The sequence below is a fragment of the Poecilia reticulata genome, linkage group LG15 (assembly GCF_000633615.1).
Source record: "Poecilia reticulata strain Guanapo linkage group LG15, Guppy_female_1.0+MT, whole genome shotgun sequence".
Lineage (NCBI taxonomy): Eukaryota > Metazoa > Chordata > Actinopteri > Cyprinodontiformes > Poeciliidae > Poecilia > Poecilia reticulata.
Genome location: NC_024345.1, coordinates 23,499,306 through 23,513,302, shown reverse-complemented (window position 1 = coordinate 23,513,302; position 13,997 = coordinate 23,499,306). Strand labels below are relative to the sequence as shown.

At 41.1% G+C, this 13,997-nt stretch overlaps 1 protein-coding gene across 1 annotated transcript in view; it reads left to right on the top strand.

Moving 5' to 3' along the window:
* The window catches only part of adgra1b (adhesion G protein-coupled receptor A1b), a 186,124-nt gene extending 172,900 nt beyond the window's left edge, over positions 1-13,224 (top strand). Inside the window, exons 18-19 of the mRNA XM_008429975.2 lie at positions 10,244-10,339; positions 10,423-13,224. Of these exons, the coding sequence (XP_008428197.1) occupies positions 10,244-10,339; positions 10,423-11,839 (1,513 nt within the window). The 3' untranslated portion in view covers positions 11,840-13,224. The remainder of the gene's footprint in view (positions 1-10,243; positions 10,340-10,422) is intronic.
* The last annotated feature ends 773 nt before the right edge of the window (positions 13,225-13,997 follow it).

The window sequence follows — 13,997 nt, the reverse complement described above, 5'->3', positions numbered from 1 at the left end:
GGGGGGGGGGAGATACCAGTTCTTTTCATCTTTCTTCCAGCTTTTGCTGCTTGTGCTGTGTAGGTCTTTGAAGGTCAAACTGATTCAGTGCACAACTTTCCTATTTCATCTTTGACTGTAATGACTTCAAGGTGAGACATGTGTTGCCGTTTCCAGGCAATTCCTGTTCAAGTTTCTATTTTTTTGTACAAGCATTGGTGAAGGAATCATTCAAATGAGTTGAAACACAGATAGAAGACATCCATTATTTTTGCTTGTGAGTATTTAACTTTGTTAAAAATGAATAGACGGTGAGATGCTGCCTATTTCCAGCAGTGGATGATGGACAGACAACGTGGTAGAGGCAACAAACAACTGGTCATGTACACACTCAGACCCCGGGGCAATGTGTAATCTTTATTTGATCCAAGATGGATGTGTTCCCACTGGGTTTGACGTTAGCCTTGCATGCTGGGTTAGGGTTAGGGTGAGGAGGCGGCGGTTTGTTCAGGTACTTGCCTGGTAACGCCTGTGAATTGTTGGTCATTTTCTGCACCGTTTTACTTGGAGAGTCACCTTGTTGTGACTGCATGCCAGTGGAGAGTGAGGATGACCTGCTGTGTCGTTTTTATATGTAGGTGGCCTGATTCCTGTGTCCATCCCAAAGCCGATGCTGCAGCCTGCATCACCGCCTACAATATGAATGCAAACTGCTTCTGCCTCCACTTCTCTGCAGCAGTGCAACATAATCATCACGTGTTTTCCTAATACTAATGACAGTGTGACTTATGATAAACTAATAAGCAGACAAATGGTCTAAAAAACAGAATTAGTGTTTTTGCTATAGATATATTCCCAACATAGACTGTAGATATGAGAATTCATCATTTCCATCTCAACAACATGGTTGTATTGACCATCTGGTAAAGATATGCTGTATGCTGAAAAACCAAAGTTGTCTGGTATACATTTGCTTTTATTTGAGCTGAGATCATACTAACATTGTCCTTGAAATGTCAGATGAAACAATAATTCATGTTTGGAGAAACGTTTGATGTATTTAAAGAAGTAAGCATTTAATCCTGTTTGCGTCGGCGCCAGAGGCAGCGGTGATGCAGACCAAGATTAGTGAAAACACAAACTTCACCTCAGCTTGAAAGGTTAAACATGAAAACCTCTTCCAGAAATTATTTACCATACAATACTGACTTGTTTAATATTTTAAATTAGTGATAGTTTTTTCCTTGGAGGCGTAATTGATCAATTACTTTGGGATATTGACTGAGGTTTTTTTTTTTTTTTTTTTCCCTGTTTGTCCAAAACATCAACCTGTGATTTCTGAGCTGCTCTGGGTGAAGGGAAGGTCAGCCATGATGATCCGCTCAGTCCTACCGGTGCTGAAGAAAGCTTTCAAAATAATGTGGTTGAACAAATGACATCATCATTTCAAAACTGCATTTAAATTTATTTATATTGTCACTTCCTCCCCTCAGATGCTAGGGACAGGGGTTTTAATGTTTTTATCTTTATTTTTTATGTATTTATTAATTATTATTTTCTTTCTCTTTCTTACTGTTATCAATGTTAATGTTTCATGACTCTGTGTTTCTGTTTTTAGTTATGTGAAGCATTTTGAAATGCCTTGCTGCTGAAATATGCTATACAAATAAAATGTGATTTGTCAGATGAAAAAGTAGTCTGACGATCTAAAACCTTGTAAGTCGTATCACCGTTCTTATTTTCTTCATGAAATAAATTGCTGATCGTCTCAAATTCACAGGTAGTTTTCTTTCCTGTGGAATAACTTATTAATTTGAGGTATTTTTAAATCCTTGGCACACAGGAGTCCACCTTTTATCTAATTTTATCTGCAGGTGTTTTATCTGGATGTCTCGGAAAGCTCTCTCAACATGACAGGTGGATGATGGCTCATACGGGAGGATGCCAGATCTTTGATGTCAGAGGTTTAAATTAGGCTGGTTTCATCTTTTCTTTTTAAAAAAGATTGTAACAACTGGCATCTCTTACGCACGCCTTGATTCTATTTCTTTTTGCAGATGGAATAGACATGGAAACATTTGCGTGTAAAATTGGATGTATTCAACAGTTTCCCTTTCCTTCTTTTGACTGCGCATTGCCGCTGATTTTGGTTTTTGGGTTTCTTTATTTACTCTTCTCGTCTTTCTCATGTGTTTCCCATCTTTTGTTTTGTTTCGAGGGCAGCGACGGCTTTAATAGGACGAGTTATTGAACAGTTTATCTGCAGAGACACATGCAGCTGGTTTGCGTTCTTGTGAAGACAGTGACTTCTGCAGCTCGACATAGCTGTCAGATTTTCCTCTTCATACCACTCTGGTCTCACTTTGGAGTTTTTTTTAGTGATCATTTTCTTGATGTGAAAATTCAGCTGTTGTACAACAATAAATTAAAATCCAGAAAAGACGTTTTAATCAGTTACAGAAGCCGACATTCGAGACACAAACTGCAGGTTATGTAACACTCACCGCCTTCAGAATACAGCATGAAGATAAACTAAACCTCCTTTAAATGCCACTAAGCACTGATCAATAAAGCTTTTTGCTGGGTATTGGGAAGCTTTGTTACATTTTCTGGTTTCCTGTGAAGTTTATTAAGTTTAACTGAAGCATTTTAATTAAAAAGCCTGACGGAGAAGCTTCTTACTCTCACTACTATAAGAACTTCAATCCCACAATTCTCTGACTATTCTGGCATAATCTTGGAATTCAGTGGCGCTTAGAACTTAAAACTATTACTATAGGTTAGGTTTTTTCCTGCAAAATAATTTTTGTAGTTGCAAGCTTGCGATTTTTTCTTTACAAAGATTTGACAAACATTTAAGAGGATTAGCTGTTGGACCCATCCAGAGGTCCTTCTGCAGTGAGAAGCTATTCTGTGAACTCTGATGCAAATCTACAATTTATTTAAACAAAGGTAGATAAACAGATGCAAACTGGGGGAAAAAACACTGTACCATGTTCTGTACTGTGACATATCTCAAATTAGCTTAGTAAATTGTATTCAGCCTTTACTGACCTTTGAACTTCAAGAATAGTCCAATGACTCACAGCAACAAGGTCCTGGGTTAAAGTCTGTGCTTGGGTAGAGTTTGCATGTTTGAATGTTTGTGTGTCTGTTCTGGGACAGACTGGAAAAATACCAAAGCTGTAACCCACCAATAGAAATAAGCAAAGATTTGGCATGTAAAGAAAATAGATTAATGGCGGATTTTCACGTCTAAAAAAAACTAAAGCAACAAAAAATGTGCGTGGCCTGATGAATTTTGAAGTAAAGTTTCTGTCAGGATTTGATCCCAACTGGTTGTTGCTTTAAAATCAAAGATCTCATTTACCAGAGAGGAAAAGAAAAATTACAAACACAGTAACAAATAATTGGCAAATATGACAAATATGGGTAAAAACTAGAGCAGGATTCTTAAAAGATTTCACATATCTCAGTTAACAGTTTAGTTTTCTGTTCAAAATTAAAAATATAAAATAAAACTTCCAAATTACCAAAAAGGCAAACATTTTATTCTCAAGCTGCTCCCACATCGTTTTCTAACTTTTTAGCCTTTATGAGCAACACAAGAAGAGATTGAATTGAAATCATTTCTGACATGAGTGAGAATGAGAAAGATTATAGTATCATAACAGAACAAAGTACACAAAAAACAAGAATATTAAGGGAATAATAAAACAATAAGAGAAGCAACTTAGAGGCTGTGTTTGAGTCTAAAGGCTCTTAACTTTTTTTCAGAAACGTTCCACCCTCGTTCCTTTTCGCCAACAAATGACTCACAAAGTACAGATGATATTTAGAAAATGAGAGACTAATTCCTGCACCTAAATGTCAACATTGTTTTGTGAAACTGTTCCTACTCTTGAGTCAGTTCTAATATTTTTAGATGTCAGTTTTCTCAGTTCATACACAATAATTATGGCATGTGAAACAGTTGCTCTGCATAGGTTTTATGTTAACTCTGATCTATCTGCAGCGTACATGCAGGTGTCAAATAAAATATCCTTAGCACACTAAAAACATTTAAAGGACTCATGACATCTAGTGAAATTAAAGAAGCAGAATTTTTCCAAATTTCCTTAATCTGACAAAATGAACCATGATTCAGCCAGACAATAAAAGAGCAGATTAGCTTCAGGTTAGCATTCAAAAAACTGTTTCAGTCTTAAACCGTACATTCCAGGTTTCAACCACTAATAGTTGACATACTGACAAATTTATGCTACCAACTTTAAAAATGTTTGAATGCTAATAAATCCTAAAACTCTAGGCAGATGAACATCAGGGCACCTTTATGTGAAACGTAACATTCAGAGTGAATTCAGTTACTGGCAAAGCAAAAAGCAACAGGGAAAAGTTTGAACCTCAAACCGCTGCAGCATCATTTGAAATTAAAGATAAAAGGAGAAGATGAAGATCAGGAGACCTGATGTACTTTGTGCTGGGAAAGTGATGAACTTTTGAACTCCAGATTTGTGCTAGTAAAACTTTCTCACTTATTTTGACTTTAGGCTCAAACATATTTGCTCCCAAGTACAGAAAGTGCTGAACTTCACACAACGGCACCGACTTCAGCCCAATTGTCTGTGTGCCTTTGTGTAGGTTTTTACCACAAACACCTATAAAAATAAATACAAAGAAATTATCTGAACCATTATCAAACCCCGAATCCACTCAGGGATCTATTCCTGAAAAGTCTCAAAATCTAGTTTCCCGCTGACCCGCGTTGCGTTTCTTGCACAGTAAATTCCCAGACGCCTGCATGAACGAGGGTTTTAATGGCGAACGATCCAGAGGCTCCCCCTTCCTCCTCTGCCTGCAAAGAGAGATCGTTTGTCTGGGGGCAGGCGGAGGGATTGTGTGCTGCAGTAGGATAGCTGATCCTCAGTGATTGACTGTAATGCTCGCCGTCAGACCGACTCATGCAATGAGACTTAACAGCTGGAGACAAATCTATTTCTCACTCCTCTCCTAACAACCGCCTCATCCCTCCTCATCCACCTCTTTTCCTGTTTCCTCTGCCTGACAGCCTTTGATCACATATTCAGTCCACAATCACAGTGACTGTTATCAGAAGTAGGCCACTCTGTGTTTAAATACTTTTGTTAATGTATCAACTGATTGGCATGTAGTCGGCTGTGTGTGAGTCATTCCTCATTAAGAGGAGGATTTCTTCAGTTAAATGCCCCCAAAGTTCTTCTATTTCTAGTTGTCTGTAATTATATTGGTAAACAGAGAAATGTACCATGTTACTGTGTGAATATATAACAATATCTCTGGATTTGCACTGGACGTAAATATCAAAAGCTACTTTTAAGCTACAGCAGAAGAAAGTGGCTCAACGCCTCAACCAAAGCTGACTTAATAGTTCTTTAGAATATATCGTAAAGGAAGCTGGTATCGTCCTTATTTTCTTAGAAAATTATGTGTTTAGTCACTTTGTTTTTCAAACAGGGACCTTAATGTGTCATTCGGCAAACAGAAATTTGAACAAAACTTCCTGGCAAATGTTTTGCTCAATATCTGCATGGGCTCCACAGCTGAGATCATCAACTGTTGCAATGTGTCTTATGGTGTGCATACCTTAAACACACAACTTTATATTTGTGTTTCTACATGACTAATGAGTTAAAAATGTCCCCAAACTTAAAGCAAGAGACAGAAAAGTCATTAGTTTTGGTCCCCAAAATGCAAAACTAGAGATGAAGACTCAGCATGTCATAAACCTTAAGGGAAATTAAATAAATACACATAAAGTTTATTCATAATTTTGCTTAAATTTCTAGTACTGTGGATCTTTCTTCAAAATCTGGATAAAAACATTATGAATTCTTTTATTTCCAGGAGGTTAGATTATCAGAATGGTGTGTCTATCATGTAAATAAATAAAAAGATTAATCAGCTGCAGCTCAGAAATAATGAGTTCAAAGCAAGACTGTAAAATTAATTTTACCACATCAGTCGCCCTTCCAGTTTATAAAAGGAGATATTTAAAAAGTCTACAATCTTGATGGATCATGATTCTCAATAATCCCTACAGAAAATAGAGATATAAAACTTTTAGACTCCTCAGGACCTCAGAGACGCTCAGTCATCCTGCTCAGTACCTAAACCTGACGATGTTCAATTCAGACAAACAAACAAAAGAAAAATCTAACTTTTCCTGCTGTAAAGATCTTTTCAAACTCAATATTTATTTACCAATTTCAGCTCTGCAACAGGGAATACACCTAGACAGTTTTGGTTGTGCTGATGGAAACGATCCTAGTTTGGACCAGAAAGAACTGGATGCATTTTTTTTTGTTCCGTCAGTTTACCAAAAATATTTTGTGTTTTGTTGACGTGACAATATGCAAATTTGGTAAAACTGAGATTTTATTTTGGTTTCATATCCAATTCTCATGCAAATTTAGTTTTGGGTGAGAATAGCTGAGTTTTAGGATTCTGCATCAGTTTTACCCCTTTGTCATTTTTTAATGCTTTTTTTTTTCTGTCATCCTGCATCTATGAGCGTCTGATTCCTCTGTAGGTTTTTCATGGTTTTTTTTTAGGTTTTTTCATCAATTATGGAGATAAGAATCCATAAAAATAATGAAAATGTCACATATGATTTTATTTATTTGCATATTAGTTTTTAAAGAATCTTATTTTGACTTTTCTTAATGTCGGTTCTCCATTTGGCCCAGTTGGATCTTTGGAAATGAGGACATCTGACCAAACCAAGAGAGACTCTGTGATGGTAGATATGATTCATTGGAGTTTAGTGCAAAAACAGTTTTTGGTAGATAATATGTTTTATAAAATATAAAGTAACTTTGAGTCATTAGTTGTCAAATTGAGGAAATGATCAAAAATACTGGATCTGAGTGGCCTGGAAAACCACAAATGAGTCGAAATGATGATTTTTGTGAATCTTTTCCACATGTCCGCTGATCCTGATCAAGATGCGTCTTCCCAAAACTCTGGAGAAATTGAAAAGAACTTAAAAGAAAGATTAAAGTCATTATTTGATCAGATAAATATGACGTGTTCAGGCATGTTCACTCAACCCAAACATAAAAAGGTTATTTGTCTTTTTAAACAGTGAATATTTGGATTCAACGCCATAAAGCTCAAAATGTTCTGGTTTTGCATATTGGTTGATGTGTATAAAGAACCCTTCTGTTTAAATATGTCTGATCATGTTTCACACGAAGCAGCATTTAGTGTAAACCTTTAAAGAGCCTGAATACATGGAGTCCTATTTCATCCACGAGGAAATGTTCTGTGCTGGTTCTGACCGTCACTTGTCCCCAGCTGTTCTATGTAAGTCCTGGATGAGGTCCAGAGAGAGGACAAGGCCCCGTCACAAAGCAGAGGACGGTACATGGGCAGAGGAACAAGGATGAGAGGGGAGTCGCTGTGTAGATGCCGACTAAAAGCCACTTCAGGGTCTATTTATATCAGATGCCTGCTGCCTCTGAGCTCAGTTAAAAGCAAAGTTCTCTTTTAACAGCTTTTTTTTTTTTACTGGAATTGCCAAAATAAAAGAATGTGTGCATGTAATGCAGAGCAGTGTGTGTTTAGATGTTCATGCAAAACAGTTTCTGTATCTTGCAAGACTTTTAAAATCACTCAGCAGCTTTGTGGACAAAACCAAAGCAGCAAGCCGACTGGCTCGGTCGCATGTTTTTGCCACGTCTGCTTCACGCCTGTTCCAAGCTGGCATTCCTTTAGGGGACGTTGGAGAATGAGGGTTTGAGAGCACATGGCGCTTTAACGTCCACACGTTCCCCTCATTTATGCTTATCTGCCTGACGGCTGCGTAAATGGCTTTCTGTTGGAGGAGCGTCCCCCGGGGTGCGGCTCCACTCAGAAACAGTGACAGGCCGCTAATGCAGACAGCCTCACACCCTCAACCCCTCAATGACCAGCTCAGACAAACATCTTGATTGTAATTGAATTTTTGGGCTTCAGCGTGATGAAGGAAAGATTGTTAGAGAAGGAGAGAGACGGCAGAAAGAAGCAGAAGGGAGGAAACCTGGGATGAAGATGGATCGGTCGAAAGGTTAGGGTAGGGTGGCGGAGGCTGTGATTAAACAGGACGCAGGAGGAAATAGCAGAGTGTTATGTTGGAAAGTGGATGACAGTGCAGAGAAAGAGGACAAGGACAGTAGAGAGGAGGGGGTGAGTTCTGTGTCTGTAATGAAATCATAGGGTCTCACTTCCTGTGATGCTCTGTGCCGAGTTATTTATTTATTCATGTCTCCTCTGTGGTCCAGGCTTTTCTTTTATTACTTATTTAACTTATCACAAAATGAATAGTTACTATATTAGAGAACTAACTAGTTTGGCACAAATAAACATCAGTTTGTTTCAGTAATTCAGTTCAGATTGTTGCTGTTATGGTGCGTTCACACCAAGCGCATCACACGCATCAAAAATCCATCCGATGCTTCGAGTTCGACGTATTTGCACTTTGACTGCAGACACCTGACATATTGTATTACACCGCGCGTTTCGCGCATCAGACGCTTCTAGTTTACATCCAAAGAGGCGCGTCGAGGCCACGCCACATGCGTTAGAATTGTTGTAGCCGTTGTTTTTTGTTGTTGGACGCGTCAAACGCTCAAAACTCTCCAAACGCTTTGAATCGCGCCACGCTACATGTGCGAAACTCACCCTTCTTCTGCCTTCTTGCAGACTTTGAGAGTAAGCCGGATGCTCCTGGCACACAGAACGCATTTGGTGTGAACGAGCCATTACACAGATTCATTACAAACAGTTCAAGTGTTTCTTATTACGTTTAAAAATATAATTGACAATTGTTGAAATTCAACTTCTGAGGGATTTTAAAAAGTTGTTAAATAGATAAGCCTGCATGCTGAAAAGTATATTCATTTACTTTTATGTACCTCCACTGAATTTGGTAAATAATGACACTTTTAATGCAATTGTGCTTTAAAAGGGTCAACTTTGCATTAAAGGTGTCATTATTTACCATCTGTCATGTCAGACCCACTGGGCTTATTGTGCTTTGACTGTATTAATGCAATACAATGACATTTTCTTTGTTTCTATTGACAACACATCCTGAAGTTGCTGAACGAGCCTCTTGGGTCCACAAACGTCTCAAAGACGGCTCCATTTGTACGTCAAGTGCTCATCGCCTCTGGAGTAGATGTTGACCGGATAGTTTGAATCGCTGCTCTGACTACAAATGTCCTCGTAGGGTTTCGCTTCTTTGTTCATCTTTCACAAAACCTGCTGTGTTTGTAGAAAAAGGAAACGTATATGAGCTTAAATCAAGGACGTTCTATATGCAACACGTAAAACCACGACTTGCAGCTCCATCATGTTCAGATGGACAGGAAGCAGATTTGTTTATGTAGCACGCTTTGCACTTTGGTTTGCAGTGAAGAAAACAAATAGTAGGCGTGATTGCGCCCCAAGGGTGTAATCACCAACACGCTGACATGCTGAAACGGTGAACAGAAACGATCCTTTTCTTTTTGTATTTTTTGATTTTTTTAGATTGACAGGTTTGGGACAAACAACGTACAGAAACGGGTTTTCATGCCTGACCCCACGTGTCATTCTATGTCAGTCAAACTGTGGGAATACTCTCACACTGACTCAATTCAGTCTTACTTCAAGGTCAGCCAAGATCTTCACTCACGGCGTCATTCTGAAGTCTGAAAGCAGTTCCAGCTTTACATCCATTCATATGTCGGTGCATGTCTGTCTGTTTTGTGGGTCTTCTTTCTTTTTGCGGTCATCGATAATCTTCTGGTATACTTTTCTCTGGATAACTGTCTATGCCTCTCGTAGGTTTTAAAAAAAAATAAAGGTATAAAGGTGAAACCAGAGCGGTGAAAGTCAGGATATGTGGAATGCTGTTCAGGAATCCTCCTTCAGTCTGCTTTATCCATCCCAAGGCCAGTTTTGGTTTGGGATTATTGTTCTGTAGAGATGAATAATATTTTCCTATTTTCTTTCATCTGGATTTGTTCCAACTAGACGATGATCAAAACCAGCTAAGAACGGAGGAAACGAGTCAGATCTCTTCTTTACTGATGTTGAGATATTTGGGAACCAAATTTTTGTGTGGATTAGAGGAAACATGCTAATTGATATTTATGAGACGTTTTCCTCTTAGTTCACTGCTGAAACGATATAAAAATGTAGTCTGATTCTGTCCTATCTGACACTGTGTGGTTTTGTGTCTTCCTCTGCCACATCACAGATTTTATTTGGTCAGTGGTGGAGTGCCGCTCATCATCTGCGGTGTCACAGCAGCTGTTAATATAGACAACTATGGAAGCGGAGAGCAGACGCCATAGTGAGTTCTAGATGTGAAGACCTTGAAAGTTATGAATTTCTAATGTGAATCCAATGACTAAGCGTGGCTGGTTTGTGTTGCAGCTGCTGGATGGCATGGGAGCCCAGCCTGGGAGCCTTCTTTGGCCCCGTGGCCTTCATCGTGCTGGTGACGTGCATCTACTTCCTATGCACCTTCCTTCAGCTCCGGCGGCATCCCGAGAAGAAGTACGAGCTCAAGCAGCTGACAGAGGAGCATCAGAGCCTGGCCGCCGCCGACGTGCCGACTCACTGTCACCAGGGAGCCGAGCCCGGAGCGCTGGCGGCCCCGTCTGGTGGCAGCAGCTGCCCCGCTGGCTGCCCCGGCATCCCCATCAACCCTGCACTGCTGGCCAATGAGCACTCCTTCAAAGCCCAGCTACGAACTGCGGCCTTCACCCTGTTCCTCTTCCTAGCCACATGGACCTTTGGTGCGTTGGCTGTGTCGCAGGGACACTTCCTAGACATGATCTTCAGCTGCCTTTACGGTGCCTTCTCCGTCACCCTCGGCCTCTTCATCCTCATCCATCACTGTGCCAAGCGTGACGACGTCTGGCACTGTTGGTGTTCTTGCTGTCCCGGACGACGTGCCAACGCCTGCTCCGGCATGCAGGGCTCTGCTCAGGCGCGGCCCAAAGTGAACGTGAACGGAGACACCCCGGGGCACGGTGGTCACGGTCACAGCCACTGCCACCACGACTCGCCGTGTCAGGCGAAGGCGCTGCTGAGCTGCAGTCACAGCGGGGTGGCTCACTGTAAACACGCCGCTCTTCCGTCCTCGCAGAATCACGTTACTTGTCTGGCGCCGGTGACTCCGTGCTGCGCCGCCCTGCACAGCCAGCAGCTGTTGGAGGAGGAGCCCACGGCCACTCACGTGCTGCTGCACTCTGAACCAGGGATCCAGCTGCACCCCTGCCTCAAAAGCAGCACCAGGACTAAAAGTCGTCAGTTTGGACGCAAAGCCGGGGCGTCTGCCTGCGCGGCGGGGAGCGACAGAGAGTACGCCTACCACATCCCCTCTAGTGCCGACGGAGGCAGCATGCACAGCTCACACACTGACAGCCCCCACAGCACACGTGAGCGGCACGCCCACATCTGTCCGCACCTGGCCCACGAAGGCCACCACGACGGGCATCACACATGCCACGCTACTGCAGCCACCCTGCATGAGTCTCTGGCGTGCCATAACCCATGCCACAGGCATATCTGCTGCTCCAAGGCAGACCTTTTCCCTTCTCTGTGTCCGGCAGAATCGGGGGACACGGGCGTCTTCCTGTGCGGCTGCAGCAAAGTAGCCGAGGAGGAACCCGTGGTAACGCATCACCATCTGGAGATGCATGCTCCGCGCAGACAATCATGCCCCCAGAACCCGCCCAGTCAGAATGGGATTTTAAAGGGAGGCATGCATGAAGGACTTCTGTACACCTCAGACAGCACAGGGAATATACGCACCGGCCCCTGGAAGAATGAAACTACTGTGTAGTGCAGGAACACAACACGTTACAGGCGGTTCTCCCGCCTCATCCTGCCAAAATGAATTTCGCCTCCCTTTCTAGATAAAAAAAAAAAAAAGAAAAAAAAGTGAAATAACATTTTAAGCATCACAATCAACGTGAGGATTTTTTTATTTCAATATCCACATGTTTATATGTGTGCTGTTTTCTTGTACAGAAATCTTATATCATGCAAACGCCTTCAGTGGTACATCCATAGACCGAGGAGAATCACTTTCACCACTAACAGTTTGTGAAATGTGTCTCACGTTATACCATCAGGTTTACCTGAAGGTATTCCCACTGTTCCATATCACTGCAGATCTATCTCTCTATATATATTCAAAAAAAATGAATGGTTGTATGTGTGACTATGTGTGTTAGTGCTCAAAGGCAACAAGCTGCAAGACGTTTTTACCCTGAATCTGAAACTACCGATAGTCTACGTTGACGGTGAATCTCCAGTACTTTGGCATTCATGTTCTAGACGACTAAACCAGCAATTTTAGACTTCATATGGGTATTTTTGCCATCACAACTGTGAATACCTACTAGAGATTTTCTAAATAATAAACAAAGATACCTTTGCTTGGCAGAGATGTGTGGCTGCCAGTTTAGTTGTAGAAAAATCACAGCAGAAAAAGCGAAGTAAAAACTATGCGTGCTCCTATCCAGGTTTCTATTGATCGTGATGTCTATATGATGTCTTCACCTTAGTGTTTCCCTCTGCCTGAAAAGAAATAAAACCGACGGCACATCAGGAGGAACGGCGATGTCACTGTGGATGGTGAGCTGATGTCAGAGAGTTATTGGATTCAGTCCTTTTACTCAGAGTCAGGTCATGGCCGTGTTTTATCAGTCGGATTTTTATTCGTTTCATCTCGGTTTGCACATTTTCCTCCTGCTGATATGAAAGCTGCTTGTAAAAACAGACATTAACAGCTACAAAGTGTTTGAATGTAATCATTGGAATCAAATAACAAGCTGCTAAAGGGCCCACTTTGGGAAGCCTGCACAGGAGTGATCCTTCTTTTTCCTTTCATACAAAAATGTGACAAATCTCTCATCCTCACCCCACAATTGGTCAAAGCAAAATAACAAGAGCTGTCTAAAATACAAAATAAAACTCCTTTATATCTATTTTTTTATTTTTTATCGTATGTGTTGAACAAAAGCTCCACATTGTGCAAATGCCGTTAATTATTTTGATCCCGTGCAACTATTGCTGCTGTTCTTGAGTCTTTTTTTGTCACAAATGTCTGCTTTGCCTCCCATAGGTCATCTGCATTTGGCCACACTTTAAACATCTACAGCTCTGGTCAGAAAATTATACGCATTTATCACTGGCAGAAATAAACAGTTTGTAGTTTTTGAAGTATTCTTCTTCTCAGGCTTCAGTGTTCATACAAAAATGAAACAACTTTAAGGATTTCAACAGCAATTAGATGTACAAGACTGAATTAGATGTGGATTTTATGGTCAGAGTTACATATAAATATCAGCTCAAATACAAATATACTGACCCACTAATATTTGGTTGAAAATCCCTTAGGTTTGATAATCACTCCTAGCATAAAGCTAACTGTACAATGAATCTTCCTATCAGAAGAAAGTCAGCAAAAATTACCTGCCACATTATTTTAAGAATAGTCACTAAAATTTCATTGGGTTTAGGTCAGAATCATGGCATAAGCTTCACATTATCGTCATTTATTGGTTTTAAATCCAGATTAGATGCTTCTGGCAAATCTTTATGCTGTTTAGCTCCCTGATTTGTTATAATCTCAACTGTCTGGTTGTTCATCTGATAAAAGTTGGAACATTTGGAGGTAGTCCTTGACTCAACCAAACCCTGATGGCAGTGGCGCAAAACGTGGGTATGCAGGGTATGCAACGCATAGGGGCGCAGCACCAGAGGGGGCGCCAAAACCCCGTCTGTAAGGGGCAGCGAGCCCATGATGTTTTCCCGTACACTTCAGCGCGCCTTACGCTCCTTCACTTCGTGCACATAACGAGGTAAATGTAGCGAGTTTTACCCTTCATGTATCGTCACCTCGAGGGGTGGAAGAGCGAGTGAGCGTCGCTCCTTCACCCTGACGTTCCTTCCCGGGGGGGGGGCGCCGATGTTTCGCATCCACCTGAATAATG